The 22,144-nt window shown below is 36.7% G+C and overlaps 1 protein-coding gene across 4 annotated transcripts in view; it reads left to right on the plus strand.

Annotated features, from left to right (window-relative positions):
* Nucleotides 1-22,144, plus strand: part of PLEKHA1 (pleckstrin homology domain containing A1) — a 64,033-nt gene that overhangs the window by 18,708 nt on the left and 23,181 nt on the right. For 3 of the 4 annotated variants that reach the window (XM_074383026.1, XM_039465281.2, XM_039465280.2), the window contains exons 3-6: nucleotides 5,122-5,178; nucleotides 7,474-7,519; nucleotides 13,645-13,742; nucleotides 20,085-20,210. In XM_074383026.1, the coding sequence (XP_074239127.1) occupies nucleotides 5,122-5,178; nucleotides 7,474-7,519; nucleotides 13,645-13,742; nucleotides 20,085-20,210 (327 nt within the window). The remainder of the gene's footprint in view (nucleotides 1-5,121; nucleotides 5,179-7,473; nucleotides 7,520-13,644; nucleotides 13,743-20,084; nucleotides 20,211-22,144) is intronic. The other variant, XM_039465282.2, reaches the window with a different exon arrangement.

Raw genomic sequence — 22,144 nt, forward strand, 5'->3', positions numbered from 1 at the left:
GTCCCCAAAATAAGAAATACTTTTTTTGTGACATGTATTTTAAACAATAGCTAAAATAAAGACCAGGGATAGATGATTTAGATGATTTTCTTGCATTAAGGAGACTTAATACGAAGGTCCCTTTAATGAGATTAAATGTAGGTTTAAGATGCTGTATCTAGGATAGAGAGAGAGAGAGTGTGTGTGTGTGTGTGTGTGTCTGTGTGTGTGTGTTGAGACGTAGTCTCGCTCTGTCACTCAGGCTGGAGCCCAATGGCTTGATCTTGGCTCACTCCATTCTCCACCTCCTACTTCGAGCAATTCTCCTGCCTCAGCCTCCCTGAGTAGCTGGGACTACAGGCGCATGCCACAGCACCTGGGTAATTTTTCGTATTTTTAGTAGCAATGGGGTTTCACCATGTTAGCCAGGATGTTCTCGATCTTCTGACTTTGTGATCCGCCTGCCTCGGCCTCCCAAAGTGCCAGGATTACAGGCGTGAGCCACCGTGCCCAGTCAGACTGTTATTTTTTAATAAGTAAATGACTGAACTAGATGATACCCTTGCACATCTGTAGTCCTTTCATTTTGTAGTGTCGGATTTGAGTCAATCATTGTAATGCCATCCATGAACTGAAACGCATTTTGATTTTATTGCTGCCTTGCAAAACATAGGGGTAAATGTTGTAATTTAAAAATTAGAATCTCAGTTTTAAGGTCTGTAAGGGGACTGAGATTAGATATCATCTGTGGAGTAGTTTTGAACTTTCAACTTTCTTTACTTGGGAACTTTTTTTTTGAGATGGAGTCTCACCCAGGCTGGAGTGCAGCAGTACGATTTTGGCTCACTGCAACCTCTGCCTCCCAGGTTCAAGTGATTCTCATGCCTCAGCCTCCCGAGTTGCTGGGGCTACAGACATGCGCCACTATGAGGCATGGCTAATTTTTTGTATTTGTAGTAGAGACAGGGTTTCAGCCGTGTTGGCCAGGCTGGTCTTCAACTCCTGACCTCAGGTGATCCTCCCACTTATGGCCTCCCAAAGTGCTATAGGCATGAGCCCCTGCACCCAGCCTTTTGGAACTTTTTATCTTCAAATAAAAATTGTTGTAAAAGTTAAAAATGGGGCTGTATGTTGCAGGGAAGTATGTGCGAAGCAAGGGATGAATCTCTGGCAGACTTCTAAGCTAATTTTTGTCCAGTAGGCTTCTTCTGTGGGTGAGGAATGGAAGGTCTAGGGAAGAGCAGAGACTTATATAAGGTTCTGCTCTGTTTCACAGAGCAAGAACTAGGTCTCTTGATAACTAGTGCAGTATTCTTCACTGTATACTAATTTTAGATTAGACAAGATACAGATATACTCGTGTTTATGTTTATGTAGAATTTGAGTTGTAATGGAACTCTTCTCACCCATATGAGCCATTGCATTGCACAGTTCTGCCTGTTTTCTCTCCCTGATTTTTCTCGCTCCACACGGTCTGGTTGACATATGTATGGTTTCTCCTGAATTTTACTTGAAACTCCTTGATTATTTTTCTGTGTTCCTACATAACAGATTCTTCTTATCACTCTTCCTTTATCAGTACTACCCGTTTAACAGAGCTAAAAGGAGTTAGGTACAAAATAGAATGTATTTATTACCCTGAATAAGACATGAACTTGGAATTCAGAGAAAGGTTATACAGCTAGTAGAAGGAGTTGATGTCTTCATGGAAGTGGTAACATTTGAAATTGACCTAGAAGTTTGGATATAATGACTAAGAGATGGAAAAGTGATTATTCCGGTGCTCAAAGAATAGTGTTGACAGAGATCAAAGCAAGAGAGCCTGTGACGTATTTGGAGACTAGATCATTTTGGCTATAGCAGGGGCGTATTTGTTAGGTTTGCACTCAGCTAGGTCTTATCCACATGAACTGTTAAAAGCTAGATCTCTATGTTGGAATTAATGCATTGGCTTTTCTGGACATAGTGCCAGTTTTTTAAAGTGCAGAATTGCAAATCTTTTTCAGTTTGTTCTTAGTAATTTTGTATCTTCTTTCCAACTTAGGAAATCTTGATTCTGCCAGCCAGTGTATTAGCCATTAGTACCAACTTCGTGTCACTTTTAAATGTAATAATCAAGACATAACTACTCATGAAAACTTTAGTAAAATGTCTTGTTAAGATTATTATTATTATTTTTTTTTTGAGATGGAGTTTCACTCTTGTTACCCAGGCTGGAGTGCAATGGCGCGATCTCGGCTCACTGCGACCTCCGCCTCCTGGGTTCAGGCAATTCTCCTGCCTCAGCCTCCTGAGTAGCTGGGATTACAGGCACGCGCCACCATGCCCAGCCAATTTTTAATTTTTTGTATTTTTAGTAGAGACGGGGTTTCATCATGTTGACCAGGATGGTCTCGATCTCTCGACCTCGTGATCCACCCGCCTCGGCCTCCCAAAGTGCTGGGATTACAAGCTTGAGCCACCGCGCCTGGCCCAAGATTATTATATTATTTTCTTTCTTTACCAAGGTTATTATGATCAGTATAACCATGTTATTGCACCTTGACATAAAGCAATTATATTGAACCATATGAAATTGCTAATATACAGCCATTTTGAATTACTAAAAAAAACTGGTAATTTTGTATGTTTAATCTAGTTGCTTATGTCAAAGTACAGTAACCTGGTTATACAGCTCATAATAACCTCGGTAAAGAAAGAAAATTAGTTTGATTCATCTGTTATTAGGGAGCCACTTTTTCCCCTGACCACTGCTTCATTTACCACTAACCATTGGTTTAAAAAATTCAATCTGTTGTTTATTAGGGATCACTTTGGGGCTTTCTGTGCTTTGTCAAGGAGGTTGGTAATGATGGAGAATGGAATAATTAGGTAGCTGTACGAAGAGAGTGCATCTGAAGAGATTTTAAAAGTATATGGCAAAATGAGTTTAGGAACTCATAATCAACAAACGGCCTGTTTTCCTTTTTTTCTTAAATGTTGTATTAGTTTATTATATCTTTTTCATTGTCAAGTAATGTATTTTGAATTTTTCTTTTTTTTTCCCCAGTCCAACCTGACGGTAATCATTCTAGTTCATAGAGACTGGGTATTTTGAATATTGTTTTTGTGTCAGCTACTCACCTTTCCCTGTAGTGCGCTGCTATTCCTGTGACACTGTTTGTCATGTTTTGGTTTCTCATTTCTCTTCCTTCCACAAAGGCCTTGAGCTCTATTGAGCAGTTAAAATAATAGGCTCATGGAACACTTACAAGAAATAAACTATTACCCTTGAGTGGAAGGGTAACAGTTTTTGAAATAATCACTTTGGTAGTAGTTAAAGATTCTTCAGGATATATTTACATTTCTTTTCCTTCTCTAAGATTAACCAAAAACCCATAAATATAAAACATTATATATAAGAATACAAATAGCTTTTTAATGTTACACAATAATTATAATTTTATGTACACATTTACTACTTATGATTTGTATTTGGAAGCTTATACATAGTATATAGTTTAAAGCAGAACATAACTAATGCAGTTTTACAATATATAGGCATGACATTTTTGAAAAGATGTGTCCCTATCAGCAATAAGCAGTTCATGTTTGGGAATCTTAAGACTTTGAAATGTCTAGGCTTCCAGTTACCTCCTTACCAATTAATTAGAACAAGCCCATAGATTTTTTTTTTTTTAAGTACGTTATTATAAAGTCAGTTGAAAAGTTGATCCTGCCTAATCTCCAGCAGAAATAATTTTCAAAATCAACTGAAACTAGTGTTTTCATTTTTACTTCTGAAATCTATCAGTCTTTTCATTTATGTTTTGTTTCTTTTCCCCAGATTCTTCTGTCTGGTTGTCCTACCTATACCTCCTCTTCTATAATCCATTCAGTTTATGATAAGATGTATTAATTAAAGCATAATTTTGATTCCAGATTTGCTCATAGCCTTCTTCATTGGATTCAAATTCTCTACAATATATATTCTTTGCTACTTTGTTTTTTATTTAGGTCCTCTATGATTAGGTTCTCAGTTCAAGTTTTCAGACCACCATTTTGTACTACAATCTTATAGGGCACTACATTACATACAGCCCAACACAGCTGCTCTCTCATTCTAGTACAGGTATTGATCAACTTACGACCCATGCAATAGACCTTATGACCACAATCGCTAGCCACGACTGCTCCACATCTGGCAGCGCAAACATTGCCCAGCTGGGCGTACGACAGTGTGGACCAGTTTCTGGCAGCACTACCATCTCCACGTGCACCATTTTAACTGTACATATAGCCTACTCAACTTATGACCAAATCGTGTTACGATGGTTCTGCGGTCCCGACGGTGGTCGTAAGTCGAGCATTACCTGTACAGAGCTTCTGTGCATCTTCAACTGCTTGCCATAGTTTCTCTGTTTTCTCTGCTTGGAATATTCTTCCCTGCTTTTGTGTTTCAAAATTTTCCTTAACCTCCAGCCTAGATGTTCATTCCTTCAATTTTTCTGGGTAGTTTCAACCAGAGATGATTCTCTCTCTTCCTAATTCCTTACCTTTAGCTCTTTTGTGATGCAAACTGCATCTAAAACTTAAGGGAAGAATGAAAATTGTGTGTGAAAGTACCTACATTCCCTGCATATGATGTAAAGAGAAGCATACTTTTTTTGGAAAAAAAGAATCAATGTAGATTAATATGGCATAACACACTAAATCATTTAATAGGGGGGAAATGGAGTCCATTTTTGTCAAGATATTTGATAAGTTTTAATAGAACAAAGCAATATGTGTAGTCTTTTTAAAGTATCTTACATTTGTTTTATGCCTCTAAATATTTTCCCATTGCTTTCAGAAACAAAATCTGATCGTGTTTATGGCATTTTTAACTCACAAAAAAGAGTATTCGTTTGGCTTCAGTGATAAAAATAGCCTTCTAGTCATAGAATGCATGATGATGGAACAGAGTAGGACTCAGTTTTGTTATCCAAGCTGTGGACTTGATTCCAGACCTAGTAAAAACTGGAGCAGAAGAAAAGTTGATTTGTAAAATGTGGTATTAAACAATCAAGTTTTTTAACTTGTCAAAAGTATTTGTGCAACATTATATTATAAAATGAATTCATAATATTGGGTACTAATTATATATTAATAATTTGTTTCTAGAACCTACCTTCTGGATCATCACGTGTTGGAGCCATTAAACTTACCTACATTTCAAAGGTAGTCTTTATTATACATTGTCTTCTGTTCATGTGTTAATTAAAATCCCTGGGAATGAGAGTATGAATAGAAGCAGCAGTTTCCTTTCTGTATCCTTTAACAGTGATGTTCAGATTGCTGTCATGCTGAAACAGTACCTGGTTACTATGTTTAGGAAATTGTTTAAATCAATACAATTATGAAGAATGTGATTTTAACTTACAGGATGTGGCAAATTGCAAAAGTTAACATTAACTTTTTTTCTTTTTGAGACAGAGTCTCACTCCCTCACCAGGCACCAGGCTGGAGTGCAGTGGCGCAACCTTGGCTCACTGCAACCTCTGCCTCCCAGGTTCAAGTAATTCTCCTGCCTCAGCCTACCGAGTAGCTGGGACTACAGGCTCGCGTCACAACGCCTAGCTAATTTTTCTGTATTTTTAGTAGAGACGGGGTTTCATCCTGTTGGCCAGGATGGTCTTCATCTCTTGACCTCGTGATCCACCCGCCTCGGCCTCCCAAAGTGCTGCTATAACATTAATTTTTATGATCAGATATTATAACATCAGAAAGGGAGAAATCAGTGAAACAATTAAGTTCTGTCTTGAGAAGGTCTGGAGATTTTTGTAAGGCTGTATTATTTTTAGTTAGACTGTTTCCAACTTTTAAATCCCATTGCCTTTGATACTTTGTTTCTTAATGTTTTATTTTGAGGAAAATATGGACCGTTTTTTTTGTTTTGAAAGGTTGATTTCTTCTCCCTCTTTTCACTTTGTGTCTTTTAATTTCTGTTTTCTTCGTTGCTTTTCTGGTAGTTTTACAATGCTATTTTTTAAAAAAAGTTTTTAAATGTAGATTTTATATTCATCAGGTACCTTTTTTTCTTATTTTCCTCTCTTAATGTTTAGGGAACTAAGAAATGCTGAGGTGCTAGCCGTGTGTGTGTGTGTGTGTGTGTGTGTGTGTGTGTGTGTGTGTGTTTTACATAAAAGCAATAAAAGTTTGTTGATGACTTAAAATAGGAGATTCAAAAGGTAGCAATATAGTATTATTAAATAATATGGGTGCTATTATGCATATGCTGAGATCTGTTGGCATAGGTAGATCACTTCAACAGAAGACCAATTTGCAAATGTGCCTCTGTTTAAAAGACAGATGTTATATAAATAAACTAGTTTATATTGGTATTACAATAGAGGTATTCATTCTCATTGACCAAAAAGAAAAGAAAAGTAATTAGCCCTTGGACAGTAAAATTACATATTTAAAAAGAAACATTTCCTGTTAAAATAATATTATGTGAATTTACATACGACAAATATTGTATGGAAGCTCTTTCTTAAGTCAAGTATTAACTCAGTAAAGTAAGCATGGTGACTGGCCACCTGCTTTTCCCTCCTCCATTGCTCTTCTTTTAAAATGTAACTTTTTTTCTGTGTAGTTCTGTTAACTTTCATCTTGTCCTCCAGCTTACCAAAGTTTAAATTGCGCAGTTTGTACTCTACTTTGGATATACCAGTTTTTTTCCAGAAAAAAATTTATTCCAAAAATTTCTAGAACAAACTTATGTGATTCAGATCTATGAGTTTGTAGTTGGGATCAGTGAGGAACCCCAGACTTAAAATTCCTTTTGTAGGTACAAAACAGATGCTACAATTATGAGTTCTCTCACTGGACAACAGCATGACAATAGCTGTGAATGAGCTTCTGGGAGCTGCTCTGTTTAAAGGGATAGCAGTAACCAAGTACAGCTAGTTGCTTCATTTTGTAAAATGAGCCATGAGCTGCCCTTAAGTGATCCCATTATCCCCTGTGCAAGAGAGGATCTGGTACCATTTTGATCTCCTCATAGCAGAGTAATGCCTTAATTAATTATTAAAATTAAGATTAATTCAGTTAAATGCCTGGATTTGTGGACTTTAAATACACAGTATCCCCTTTACGCATCCCATTTTTGCTTAAAAATCACAGCTAATTTAAAAATATATTATTTGGGAAGAATTCAGTTCTTGTGGAATATTCATTGAGGGTATTTTGAAAATTATGTCACGCATAGAAGTATTTTTAGTGTAACATTAAGCCTAAGAGAAAACAAGTTTGTTCAGAGAAAAATATGGAAGTATTATTTATTACCTCTTACAGTTGGGAACTGCATCCTATGTATTGAATTTGCCATTCTTTTTTGGTTGTCTTTAAAGTTTAATTTTAAATCTATTGGCTAAATGTGTATGATTATTGGGAAATCATACATGTGGAAGTTTTGGTTTTAGGTTTATATGAGGAAGTGAGGAACCCATCTATCTCTGTTTTTCCTTTTAGGTTAGCGATGCTACTAAGCTGAGGCCAAAGGCCGAGTTCTGTTTTGGTGAGTAGCCATCTTATGTGTATTTTAAATTAGACTGGTATAATTGTGTCATATTGTAGAAGAAAACTCTTGCAGAAAACCACACAGAACCTATGGCTTACTGAATTATTCTAAGGTGAATTCCCTTGTAACCACTATACAGATAAGGAAATAACATTTTTCACCCATTCTCCTCCTAACCCTGAAGCCTCTTTCCTGTGTCCTGTCCTAGTTACTACCACCTTCTTCTACCCGTATGTGACGGTTATTTTGTGATTTATAATGATCACCTCCAGTGAGATTTCCGGTAATTTTAAACTTTCTACCTCATGTTATTCTCTATTAAACATATAAATAATTAAAAGGATTTGGTCTTTAGCTTGTGGGTAGTGAGAAATGTAGTTTGGGGTCGGAGTAGTTGAGGGTATTGGATTAACTTACTCAGAAAATGTTTACTGTATGCCAGGCACTGTGCTTGGCACTGGGGCTATAAGATGAATAAGAAGTAGTTGCTGCCCTTAAGGCTGGTTGTCTCATAGATAAAAATACCATACAGTTATTATTGCATTTCCATAACCTGTAGATAAAGGGATATGCGATCTATTAAAGAAGCACAGAAAAAGACCTCAAATCTTTGTTGGGGAGCTCAGGAGTCGGGGAGCCTCCCTAGAGGAGGAGATGCTTACATTGGTGGCCAACTAGACTCCTGCTTGTATCCCTTATCAGTGCAGAGAAAAGGCAGGAAGACTACATGCACAGAGGCTTCTAGGGAGAAGAGCGTGGTGTCTCTGGAGCTGAACACTCTGAAGCTGGAGGGTATGATGAGCGGCTAGAGAGTTAAAAAGGCAGGCAGAAGCCAGGGTGCTGTGTTTTGATGAGTGATAGGTTTTATTACTTTGAAAAAGGGAGAAGAGAAAGAGAGCATCTGGAAAGCAGACATAAGGTGAAGGAGGTTTGTTTTTTTTTGTATGGATAGGAAAGTCTTCATGTAGGTAGACTGGGTAAGTGGCTTTTGAACTACTGTACTTACGAATGGTCCTGAGTTAGGGTGGTGGCAATGGGAGAAGGAGGAAGGGTGAAAAGAAGGAAAAGTACAGGGGCTTGGTGGATATGGGAGATTTGGAGGGAAGAGAGAGGTAGCAGGGAAGTTTGCTTAAAGCAATGAGAAGTCAGGGAGAGCTGCTTACATAGCATAAAATGTTTGCTCTGGGGTTGAAATGGTGGGGACCTTCCAAATGGACATGTTCTGTTGACAGTAATTGAGGACTGGATGGAGCTTGAGGATCAAGAATGGAGACATTTGGAGTTTGTTAAAAAGGGAGTCATAGTCGAAGCTAGGGAGAATTGATGTCCTCTCAGAGAGTATTTTAGTGGACATCAGTGACTGAAGGACCAAATATTTGGAGTGGCCAACTAACATCACAAGGGATACATTAAAGTGAGAAAGATACTTCTGGGGGTCGAATTGAAGTTCTTTGCGCTCTTGCTTGAAAAGGGCAGGTTTCTTTAGGCACTAGATGGGAATAGCGTCTTAATATGAGCAAGATGAAATGTGGCTGTCAAGGGAATCCTTTGAAATGCTTTTATCCCACTATGAAGCTATTTTTAAAAGTTACATGTTTATTACTTATTATAATTTTGGTTGTGAAACAGGAAGATGCCTCAGAGCCTTGTAAATGAATGGGTATTGCATTATACATTTCAGAATGCATAATGTACATAATTTTGACAACCTTTTTTTTTTTTAAATCTCAAACTTACAGAAATAATAATATATAATAATAGGTTTGACATTCATAGTTACTGGGATATTTAGAATGGGTGATTTTAGTTGGAATAAAAAATTAAGATGAGTTGTTCATAGGTCAGTCAGTAGCTGTTCTCTATTACCAGTGGGAGTAAAGATTCATGAAATGCTTTCCTTTAGAGAGAGAGGCACTGACTTCTAAAATAGCATCACAACTTTCATTCAGAATGCCAATGTATCTTCTCTCAAATTGTCCCAAACCAGCGGGAAGAAGAAACACTGAAGCCATTTTTGATGGAGGGAGCAGACTATTCGTAACCCTCAGTGTGTAAAGTTAAAAAGTAGGTAGAGGAATGGTAGAGAGTTTAGCAGAGTAGAGGAAGAGGCCAATGAAGAGCTCACCATTTTAAGTGTTCTGCCGCCAAGCCAACTCCAGATAGGCTTAGATATAGGGATTCATTTTCCGGCAGGCAGCAGTAAGGAAGGACCAAAAACAGGGACTTTGTTTGCATATCTGTATCAGAAAAAACCTCTGTTCCCTACCTCCATCTAGGTTGATCAGGCAGACACCTTTCCCCTGTCCCAGCAGGAAATGGGATGTGTGGTGTCCCCAGATGTAGAATCAGTGAGGCTATATACTTAGGGGTGCTAGTCCCAGAAAAGGAATGAAGCATGAAACTGAAAATAGGAGGATTAAATGAAAGTCTGCACACTGAATGCAACCCCAGCCCCAGAGCACCAGGCAGCTAGGTTTAGGTGAGTAAGATCTGAATACATTGGAGAAAAGATCCATAGATACTGACTGACATCCGGGCATTTCTGCTAGAAGAGCTTGCCATAGTTGACTAGTGAGGTCTACAGTCAGCAGCCCTGCACCAAACAACTCAAGAGAGCTTTTCATCGATCTTTTTAGCACTTTCTTTTAAAATATGAATAGACAGCCCAGGGTTACTGAACATATGTTGAGAGAGAGGATTATCAAACAGGAGAAGGAACATGAGACAATGCAAAACTCAGCAGAAAAAGTCAAAGAAATCTGAAAGTAGAACAAAGGTCAAGATAGATAATGGAATAAAGATAGAAAACATCAGGGAAGTCCAACATCTGATAGAAACTGAGAGGACAGATAAAGGACTGAATAGAGAAAACAGATTGGGGAAAATTGCCCCCCCCCCCCCCAAAAAAAAAAGATACCTTAGAATCTCTTGATTCAAAACTATATATTCATAACCAGTTGATCTCAGGTTGTGAGATGATTTTTGTTTGCAGTTTAGCTAATGTTTATGCTTCAAGTTTTATCCATTTTATGTATTCTTTCTAATCATGAAGATTTGAAATAAACACTCAAGTGGAAAAGATAGGAAGGATACAAGCCTCCAGGGATGCATTTATTATTCACAGTGAAATCCATGCTTTAGAAACATGGCAACTTAGCAGTGTCAAAAGTTTTGTTTTCTTTATTGTTCGAAGTTTTTTCTTTCTTTCCCTTTCTCCCCTCCCCAGCAGTATTGCTAATATACCACATTTCAGTAACTTGCTTTACTTTTTTTTTTTTTCTTTTGAGATGGAGCCTCACTCTGTCCCTCAGGCCGGAGTGCAGTGGTGCAGTCTCCACTCACTGCAACCTCCGCCTGCCAGGTTCAAGTGATTCTCCTGTCTTAGCCTCCTAAGTAGCTGGGATTACAGGTACCTGCCACCACGCCCGGCTAACTTTTGTATTTTGAGTAGAGACAGGGTTTCACCACGTTGACCAGGCTGGTCTCGAACTCCTGACCTCAAGGGATCTACCCACCTTGGCCTCCCAAAGTGCTGAGGTTACAGGTGTGAGCCACCGTGTCCTGCTTTACATTTTTTACAGTGCTTCCCTACTTCTTAGAAATCTCCAGATGATGACAGTGAAGAATATTCTGTACCAAGCACTGTGTTAGTTTCTTTACATATATGATTGTTACCCCTTAAAGAAGTGGAATGAGTGGCATTCCCATTTCACAGGTGAGGAATATTGGGCTCAAAGAAATTAAGTAATGTTTGTAAGATAATATTGCTTGTAAGTGCCTAAGCTAGTCAGGTTGGACTGATTCCAGGCTGATTTTTTTTCTGTATCATACCTATATAGCTACATCTTGCCATAAAATAGTTGTTAAAGTACATGAGATTTTATTCGGATTGCAAGGTGTACTAGGAGTCTTTTTTAGATACATATTTACATCTCTTCCCTTCCTTAGAAGAGATCCTTATATAAATATGATTTATTCAAAAATATATGTATTAAGCATTTACTGTGTACCAAGTGTAGTATATTAATAAGTGCATAGATTTTTAAACTCTTCAGATGTTCTGGGCAGATGCCCAAAATAACATTGAGGGAAAGAAGTCATTATGAGGAGAGCTCAGCTTCAGCCTAAGCTGAAAAAAGATTATAAAAGGAAGCCTTACTGATGACTGGAAATTAAAAACAGAAGTTCTTTATTGACATATATAGCGTCCTAGTGAGTTATGGATTTATCTTAATATATATTTATGGCATTTATAACTTCTTCAGTCTATAGAAAGATATACAAGAACAGATTTACATTGTGTTAAATTTCTTTTAAGGTTATAGACTGGCTGTTTTGTAGCGCTTTACAAGATAGACTTTGACTTCCTTTCTAAGACCTTCATTTCAATTCAAGGAAGCTTTAGTTGAGAGTGTCTTGGTCTCAGTTCCAATTTCAAAATCTTGTGTGTTTTTCTTGAGTTTGCATTTACTCCTTCTCTTAGTCACATTCAGCTGTATCCTAGTATATCTTTTAAAATTTTGATGGAGACATTTGGAAGTTATTTTTATATTTGAACAATTGAAGCAGTGTAACTAGCTCCTAGAGTATGCGTTTAAAAATAAATGCATGTGGTGTATAATAAATAGCTTTAATTCAAGAGTGAACTATGATAGTTTGTAGACAACTGTATGTGCACATGTCCTTTGCTTTATACGAGTACATAGTCCCTAAAGGGGTATATATAAACTAAATTGCATAAAAGTTCCAAATGTATTAAGATTTAAAGTATAAAGGAAATTCATAAGGTCTAGAAAAATAAATCTTAATTTAGGGAGATTTTCTAGATGATATGAAATCTGGATGCATTTATAGAAAAGATTCATAGTATATTTCTGTCTGATCAAAAATACTGTTAAAGTAAAAAAAAAAAACAGACTGGGAAAAGTACTGGTAATAAAGCAGAAAAGATTAATATAGAAGTTCCTATAAATTAATACTAAATGAACAATTCAGGAGAAATATGGGTAAAGAAAGTAAAATTCACAAAATAAATGCAAATGGCTAACAAACATCTCAATAACCAAAGAAATGAAAATTTGAACAAGATACAATTATTTACCAGTGAGGTTATTAAAGAGTATTAGGAAAACACCACACTAGGTATTTCAAACCCAAGGGATTTGTTAGAAGGAATTGGTTACCCAAATGTTGGAAGGCTGAAAGAACATGAAGGGAATGCTGAAGTAACCCAGAAATTAGGAACTGCATGAAGCAACTACTGTTCAAGGGCTAGAGAGACAACAGGGAAGAGATAGTAGTACTATAACCGAGGGCACTGGAGGAGAAGCCACCATGGAGCTATTGGTATCCAAGGGGACTCTACAAGGCTGTTGTAGGGGGAGCAGGAAAGGGCCCCGAACGGTAGCTGGTTGTGTGCTGCTGTTGGAGAGAGGTCAACAATAGCCAGGATCAAGGAGAGTCTCCTCTTTCTTTCTTTCCCTGCCACCTTACAGTCTCTCATGAGATTGGCAGAGAATGGCCTCAGCTGGGGTCTAGGAAATATCGTTTGCAGATTGTCAGCTCCAATGCCACAGACCCTTTGAAAACTAGAAACTAGAAGTATCCACAGGTGCTGATAACCAGTTCTGGGGAGGGGTTTTAGATGAAGTAAACCTTTGTGTATGTGGTTGGTGGGAATATGAATGGATTCAACTTTCTTGGAAGGTGACTTGGAAATACCTATAAAATTTTTAAATGTCAATTTTCTTTGATTCAACAGATCTATGTCAGGAAATTCGTTCCCCAGAAATGCTAGCCAAGTGTGGAGAGATAGATGTATATGATGTTTCACTGTGTTATTTTATATAATTTCAAAAACTGGAACCAGCCTAAGAGTCTATCGTTAGAGGATTGACTGAATATATTGTGGTGTATTCATTTAATGAAAAACATGGCCATGACAAAGTAAGAGTTTAGCTGTGTTACTGTGTGATGAAAGCAGTGTTATACGTGGTCTGATATATTTTGTCAAATCCACAAGAGTCATGATGTTGAACCTAGCAAGGTTTTTCAGCTACTGCAGAAATAAATTTAGAGGTAATAAGTACAATATTTGTTGAGCTATTTTTTTCTGTCAACAGTTATGAATGCAGGAATGAGGAAGTACTTCCTACAAGCCAATGATCAGCAGGACCTGGTGGAATGGGTAAATGTGTTAAACAAAGCTATAAAAATTACAGTAAGTATATTTATTTTTTTGAAAAATAAATAGAAAACGTTTATAAAAAATAAAAAATGTTCAATGTCTGGAATCAGTCTTTTCATTTTGAAAATACACCTACCAAATGTTCCCAGCTTACCAATAGGTTTCATACGCAAACTTTGTTTAAAAGGCAGGGGTTCAGAATGTGAATATATTTTCTTGTACTTGGTGACTGTTGGCACTTTAATCAGCCCATGGTTGCCTTTTTAACCTACTATGTACCTAATAAGGAGATAAATTGCTACAGATCTTAATCACTGCTTACAACGTTTCTACGAGAAAATGCACTTAGCACGTAGAGTTCTACCAGGAGGATATATTTTTTTCTTCTAGTATAGTGTAAGAGATTCCTGCCACCTACCTGGGGAATAGGCACTTCTCTCTCCAAGCCATGACTGGGATTGGGGTCAGATAGGGAAGGAGTTGAAGACAGGAGCAGGACAAGGGGAGATGAAGGCTGATAAGTGAGGGACAGGGGTAGGGATTGTGTTTGAAGAGTGTGGCAGCCAGAGGGTCCTGCCCATGTGACCCTTGAAAAGTTTGTCTTGGGCTCTAAACTTGCGACGTCTGATTTCCTTCCTTGCGTTGTAGGACTTGGCACACTTGCTCTCCTTTCCCATGCTACAATTTCTTGCTTCTAACGTGTGCTTCTCTTTGTTTTTGGTTTTCTGATGAATATTTATTGATTACACTGTGCCAGATCTTAGACTGAAGGTTTTACCTAAATTAACTGGAAAAGCGAGGCTTAGAAAGATTAATGGCTTTTTACAGGTTCTATAGCTGGTATACTGTGGAGCTGGAAGCCCAGTCCAGTTTGTTAGGCTCTTGAGCCCGAACTCTAAAGAGCAGTGCCTTACTGCTTCCTGAAAGAGCAGCCCTCTCTTTATTCTTTTTGTTCCTAAAGCCAAAAACCTTTACGGAGAGTTTGCTAGTGATAATGAGCAGCAAGTAGATAGGCTCTAATTTGATTGTACCTTGCCTCACCTTTCCCTTTACACTTTGGTAGAGAAATACATCATAGGCCTGCCTGGAAAATGTTGGGAAGTTCTTGTGTTGTGAGATTTGTGTCGATTGTGGTGTTTTCTTTTTGTTTTGTTTTTAATACAGTGCAGTTATTTAGTGACCCTAAGTGACATATTCTCAAAGAACATGTGCCCTGAAAGTCAGCATATGTTAGTCACTCGTTAGTTTTCATCTAAAATGAATAATTTCATATTTATATCACAACACAAGAAAGAGTCAATATAGTTAAAGCTGTTCTCGGAGTTAAGTCAAGTTTTTTTGTTTTGTACTAGAACAGCTTGTTACCACATGACAGAAAACGCCTACGTGCTGCATCTCATCTGTACATGAAGCAGAAGTTATTTTAGGTTTGTGCAGTTTCAGGAAAGCAATTTTTTGAACTGATTCAGACATAAGTGTTCTTAAAAGCTTTTAGCTAATTGTTTTAACTCTTTTAATATTCCCTGCTTGAAAAAATTCTTTAGAAAGATAATATCTCATAACTTTACTAAATTAATTCTTTTTTTTACAATTTACAGTAAAAAGCAACACACTGGCTTCTTAGTGCTTTATAAGAAAAAGTAGTGAATGGTTTCAGGCTTTTTACCGTTTTGCTGGGTCTTGAATTGCTATGTCTAAATTATAAATGGTGTGAAACAGTCTTATACAAATGATACTTAAGCTTTTTAGCATGATGGAGAAACAGAAATAGAATTCTAAAAAGACTTCTAAATAGCTTTTGTGGTCTTGCAGCTTAGTTTTACATGTTGAAATTTGTATAGGTTTTAAGATAAATTTGTTGGTCAATGATTTTAATGTTTTTATAATTCACATTTGGAAAATATAAACACAAGATCTAGAAATCCTTATTAATGTAGTGACTAATAAAGTGACTAACTACATTAAAGTGAGTATAGAATTCATAGCACTTATTAAAAATAAACTTTAGATAGATACACGTTTAACTCATAGGATAGCAGTGAAAAAATTTCCCATGCTTTAATAAGATATGCTTTATGTTAATTTTATTCCTTTATATCTTACCAGTTTTATGTGTATTTTATACATTTAAGTGTATTAAAGTGTGGAATCTCTAATTTGTTATATTTTCCTATGGAAATTACTGGTGATTTACATGTAGATTGTTTGAAAACTTAAAGTATATGTTTTGATATATGTGCACTTTATCTTTCTATGGAATTGCCTCATTTTGGTCAACTATGTAATTTAGTTGTCTGCTGAGTACTGTGTGATGTATAAATTTAAAAATTTTCAAAATCCAAAATTAGAGTTTAGAAGTATGTGGTTTCAAAATAGAGGTGGTTAGAGGGCAATGGGCAAGGGAATGATATTTAAACTATTTCCTAGTTATAATAAGTATCTTGCCATTTTAATCCATTATCCTCCAACACTGTAGTCTGTGACTTTCCTTACTTAAGTCTAGGTGAGTGCCACTTGAAATCCTTTTCCCTTTACAGTTGCTTTTCAACTAATGATGGGGTTACATCCTGATAAACCCATTGTAAGTGAAAAACACAAGTTGAAAATCCATTTAGTACCCCAGCAAACCCACAGTAAAGTTGGAAAGTTGTAAGTTGAACCATCGTAAGTCTTGGACCATCTGTATTACACACACACAGAAAGGAAAAGAGCAACAGTGGGAGAATCAACCCTGAAGGGGGGAGCATTAGTGACTGGAGTGAGGAAAATCAGATTTTAAAGTATGCTTTCCACTGTTCATTTATAGTAATAACAACGTAAGTATGGTGGGTTCTGTTCCCTTACTGATTTTTAAGGAATGTCTAAGATGTAGGTTTATTCCTGAACAGAGATCCATTGTTTTTAAACAAACATGTCTTTTTTAAAATTTAAAAATAAATATTTCATTTGAATCTAAAAATTAGTTCTTTGAATTTGTGGCAGAAATGTTTTTTGTTTTTCTTGTTTTTCTTTTCCCTTTCCTTCCCTTCCCCTTCCTCTTCTCCTTCCCCTTTCTCTTTCCCCCCCTCCTTCCCCGTCCCCTTCCTTCCCCTTTCCATTCCCCTTTCCCTCCCTTTCCCTCCCCTCCCCTCTCCTTGCTCTTTATCTCTCTCTCTCCTCTCTTTCTCTCTCTCTCCTCTCTCTCTCTGTCTCTCTGTCTCTCTCTCTCTGTCTCTGTCTCTGTCTCTTATCTCTCTCCTCTCTCTCCCTCCCCTTTTCTTTTTCTTTTTCTTCTTGCTCTGTTGCCCAGACTGGAGTGTAGTGGTGCAATCTCAGTTCACTGCAGCCTCCACCTTCACGGTTCAAGTGACTCTCATAACTCAGCCTCCTAAGTAGCAGGGATTACAAGTCTGTGCCACCATGCCTGGCTAATTTTTGTATTTTTAGTAGAGACTGGATATCACCATGTTGTCCAGGTTGATCTTAAAACTCCTGGCCTCAAGTGATATGCCTTCCTCAGCCTCCCAAAGTCCTGGGATTACAGGTGTGAGCCACCATGCCTGGCCCAACATCACATTTTCATTCTCAGGAATTGAATATCAACGTTCCCTTTAACTTTTGAGAAACCTGCAGCATTTTCATGTATTTTACTCGCAAATACTTAAATCTATTTTTTTCATCTCTTTATTCTCTAGTTAATTTTTACCTTTTCTTTTCCTGTTACTAGAATTTCCTACTATTAGGATCACATGCAAATGCCTGCCAAGAACACATTCAGATCTTCGACAAAAAATGCAGTGACGTAAAAAAGGATAGAAAGTCAGGGAAAGGAAGAAAGGCAGTAGACAAAGAAACAAAGCGTATTCCATGTCTGACATGTGCCAACTGCTTAGTGAGATCACTTTTCTGATTTTCACTGGACAGTTGGATGGTTTGGGGCCGGGGGGTGTCCCTGAAATTAGATAAACATTAACAAAATGCTTATCTTAATGGCTGAATTTAGAACAAGTTTTCCAGTGATACCTATGGTTTTTAAAGGAGTTATCCATATTCATGGATATTTGCTTGAACTTTTCTTGCTCTTAGGGAATAAGATGATTACAAGTTAGCCATTCTCAGTTAATTATTAGCATTTGATGTTATTATAAGGACATATTAGAAGCAGTGAGTTTAACAGCATAAGCAAGGATTTTTAATATATTGTAATTTAAGAAAAATGGAAAAGCTAATATAAATTTCAGTATTTTTTTAGGATGACTTTAAAGGTTTTTCTTAATAATTCCCATGTATGACTAAACTTCTTGGGAGAAGAACTGCTACTTTTCTTATGAGTTTCCTCTTAGCAGCACCTCTCATCGAATCTAGTTGAATAGATTGTTTTCTCTCTGGTTTCAAGTTCTCTTAATGCTATTTTCTGTTCTCAGTGAGATAACTGGCCATATTTTCTCTGTCAGAATGATTGAAATCTATGATGCTATTCATTAGAAAATATAATGAGCTTCCTTAGAAAATTGTTCCAGGGTATACTATCCTAATTTTATTTGACAAGTAAAATTCTGTTCATTATTTTATTGCCTTTGAAAAGCTCTCCAAAATGTGCAAGTTCTTAGAAGAATTGAAGAGGTATTCAGGATTCTCTTCTCTTCTCTTCTCTTCTCTTTCCTGTTTTCTATCTCTCTTGTTTCTGCCAGTGATGGGCATTGTAGTATGAATATGAACCAGAGGCTGGAGGGTGGGCCTGAGGCCTGAGAGAAACCGCTTCAAGGGAGGCAGGTGGGGAAGGAAGGGAGAAGGAGTTTTAGAAGTCACCTAAGAGACAAGTCATTTGTTATATCCATAAATTACATTTGTGTGGATTGGGATTTACTGTAGCTCCATGGCCTTTCATATATACATGTACTATGTTTACTCAATATTTTGCAAAAAGCTGCTTTACAAATCCTTATCTGTATTGTATACCCTCTTCCACAAATCTGGTGGGAGTAGCATTGTATAGGAGAGCACAGGTTTTAGAGCAGTGTTTCTCAAAGTGTGGTTTATGAAACTCCTGCCTCAAAATGTCCGGTGTTCTTCCTTAAAGTGCAGGTTTTTGAGCTCCACTATAGATGTTGAGTCAGAATTTCTGGGTTTGAAGCAGGGGGAGCTGAAGGTTTAAATAATGTTCCTGGGTGATACTTTGTGCACGCTAAAGTTTGAGAAACCACACTGCTTTGGAATTACACTAATAAATGGTTTGGGTCTTTGAATACAATGTGAATGGTGTCCTGTAGCTCTACCAGGACTCTGTTAATAGGAGTTAGCTGTATGACAGGCAAACTAAGTTAAATGTTTTTATACCACTACTTCTGTGATTGTCAGTAGTATTTGTCATAGTGTTTCTGAAAGACTGCAAGGTTCTACATGTCCTTTGAATCATTGGAGAAACACTGAATCATGTTCAGCATCATAATTGATGCTGAGCAGATTTTATGACATTTTATTCACAGCCTTAAAAGTGTATAATTTAAATACAGACTACATGCTTAACAGTCTACAGATAGAAATAATGATTAGCTGTGAGTACCTTATTTCATGAATAGACTACATAAGAAAAGCTAAAATATATGTTAAACGTTTGTGATACCTCTGATTCTTTCATCTGCTTTAGTGAGGTGTTATAAGATTCTACTGTTACCACAGTCATTGTTTCCCTGTACTTGTGAATGATTTATCATTGATCTAAGTGTTGGAATTTGGTCTTTAAATTTCTAGTGAAAAGTTTTGTTTTGAACCTTTTGATTTGTGTTAAGAATTCGCTTATTTTTTCTGCTGACTTTGGATTCTTCCATTGAGGCAGTTTTTCAACATTTGTTGAATACTTACTATGGTTTTGGTAGTAGTCTCTGTCTTAAAGCCAGGAAAGACTGAATATGCCATGATCCCAGAATCATGGGTAGGAATGGAGAAAGGGAAGAAACAGCAAAGAGCTGTAAGCCAGTAGTAAGTGTGCCAGTAAACAGGGTCTAGAGCACAGCAGTTGGGTTTGGAAGAATTACACACACTTGGCTAGAATGTATTATAGTCAAGATCTCCGCCTGTGTTCCCTAATGCCCTGAGCCTATTTTCTTGTCTCTTAGGTGGGGGTAGAGCTCCTATACATAGGGTAGACAGGAATAGTAAATGAGAAAAATGTGTGAAATAGTACCTGCCCTAGTAAGCACTCATTAAGTGATAGCTGTATTATAAAGTATTATTCAAACAGAAAAAGCAGTGTGAGAACATACATGGACTATAAATAATTATTATACGTATTTGTCAGCTATATGCAAACAGACAATTAATTAGAAATTATGTGAGAAAACAGGTTCACGTGTGTAATGCTGGTTGGAAAATAATTCATTTTATTTACAATTTCAGGTACCAAAGCAGTCAGACTCACAGCCTAATTCTGATAACCTAAGTCGCCATGGTGAATGTGGGAAGAAGCAAGTGTCTTACAGAACTGATATTGTTGGTGGCGTACCCATCATTACTCCAACTCAGGTAAGATATTAACTCTTTTACTGTGTGAGGGTCTAATTATTGTATATTGATTTTTGTATTATTAAAACTAAAACATTGCGTCTTTGCTGAATTAGTACAGTACTCAATTACTATAAAATATTTTCATTTATTTCAGAAGTATTATGAAATATTTGGAAGTCACATAACATTGAACACTTGTCATGTTTTTTCTGAGCCTTTCTTCAGTGTACTTTTCACTTCAGAAGTGGAGAGATGAGTTCTATATTACATTTTGTAAACAGATTTTTTTTCACTTAATGAACATTTTCCAAGTCATCAAAAATCCTTTTATATCATTTTTAATGACTGTATAGTAGTTCTTCCATGGATTTACCATAAATTATAAATCCTCTGTTGGACAAATAGAGTTCTTTTCCTTTTTGTTTCTTTTACCTTTGTAAACAATGCTACAATGAATATTCTTAAGTTTGCAAGTAGTAATTTTTAAAATCTATTTTTTTCTACAACCTGGCCTAAGTGAGCTAAAGAGAGGACGCATTTTAACTAAATTATATCTCAGAAGTACTAATATGCTAAATTAAGTCTTTATTTGGGCTAAAATAGAAATTTATAAACAATTTTTGATGAAATTAAAACTTGTTTGAGCTTAAATTTTTTGTTTTACTATTGGAAAGGATAATTTGTAGTGGAAATTAAGTTACTAGTAGTTGAGAAACCAAGTATTTTAAAATAATCAATTGGTATTGCCAAGCTTGGCATTTTTATTACCTGTGTGCCTTTTGAACTTTGACTTTGACACTTTATAAATCTTTTAAATGAGATAGTATCACACTCAACGTTTTTCAGGTCTTTTGCTCGGGGAGGTGATTAGTGGGATTAGAAATCTTACAACATTCATTAACCATTGAGTGCTTGCTTTATGCTTGACAAAGGGTATGTTAATGAACAAAAATTCCTGCTGTCATAGGAATGTACATTTTTCACCAAAGTTGGATTAAAAAATAAGCTAGAATTGTGTATTTACTTTTTCCAAAAGTAGTGATTTTAAACTGTTAACCTTCTGGTTACTATGTAGCTAGATTAAGCTTCTTTCACTTGTATTATGACCTATGTTGACATAGGGGTAAGATGATTTTCCTGTAGTTGTGTTAAGATACTGTAGTAGTTTGTATCTGTGGTGGTTTTAATTTTGCTTAGAGTGAAGATTCTGTCGCATTGTAATTTTGGTATAGATACTTCAGTAGGTTCTATGGGGGGTGTAATTTAAAAAAATCTCATAGAATTTTATTGCATCATTTATTTTGTAGTATAGTTTTTTTTGTTTTGCTTGAGCCACCGCACCCGGCCTCAGTAATATAGTTTTAAATATTACAAAATAGTATCATAAAAGCATTTAGGCAATACAGTAATGAGAGAACACTAAATCTCATTTACATTAATTTATTCAGTATTGACTAAGCAGTGAGTTAAGTGCTAGGATTAAAAAGGTAAGTTAATAATTAGTGTTGACCTGTCTAAACCTAGAAAGGGTTGAAAGTTCCTCAAGATACGTGTGACTCTTAGGACTTAGATTTTCTCAGAAGATTTAGATATTCTAGAAATACACTTTAGGCTTACTTGTGGGATTCTAGATTGTCAGATATTGTAAATAGGGAACTGGCTGGGCACATTGGCTCACACATGTAATCCCAACATTTTGGGAGGCTGAGGCAGGCAGATCATTTAGGTCAGGCGTTTGAGACCAGGCTGGCCAACATGGTGATACTCTGTCTCTACTAAAAAATACAAAAATTACCTGGGTGTGGTGGCTCATGCCTGTAATTCCAACTATTTGGGTGGCTGAGGAACAGGAATCGCTTGAACCCGGAGGTGGAGGCTGCAAATGAGCCGAGATCGCACCATTGCACTCCAGCCAGGGTAACAAAGTGAGACTGTGTCTCGAAAAAAAAAAT

The sequence above is a fragment of the Saimiri boliviensis genome, chromosome 12 (genome assembly GCF_048565385.1).
Source record: "Saimiri boliviensis isolate mSaiBol1 chromosome 12, mSaiBol1.pri, whole genome shotgun sequence".
NCBI classification, from domain to species: Eukaryota; Metazoa; Chordata; class Mammalia; order Primates; family Cebidae; genus Saimiri; species Saimiri boliviensis.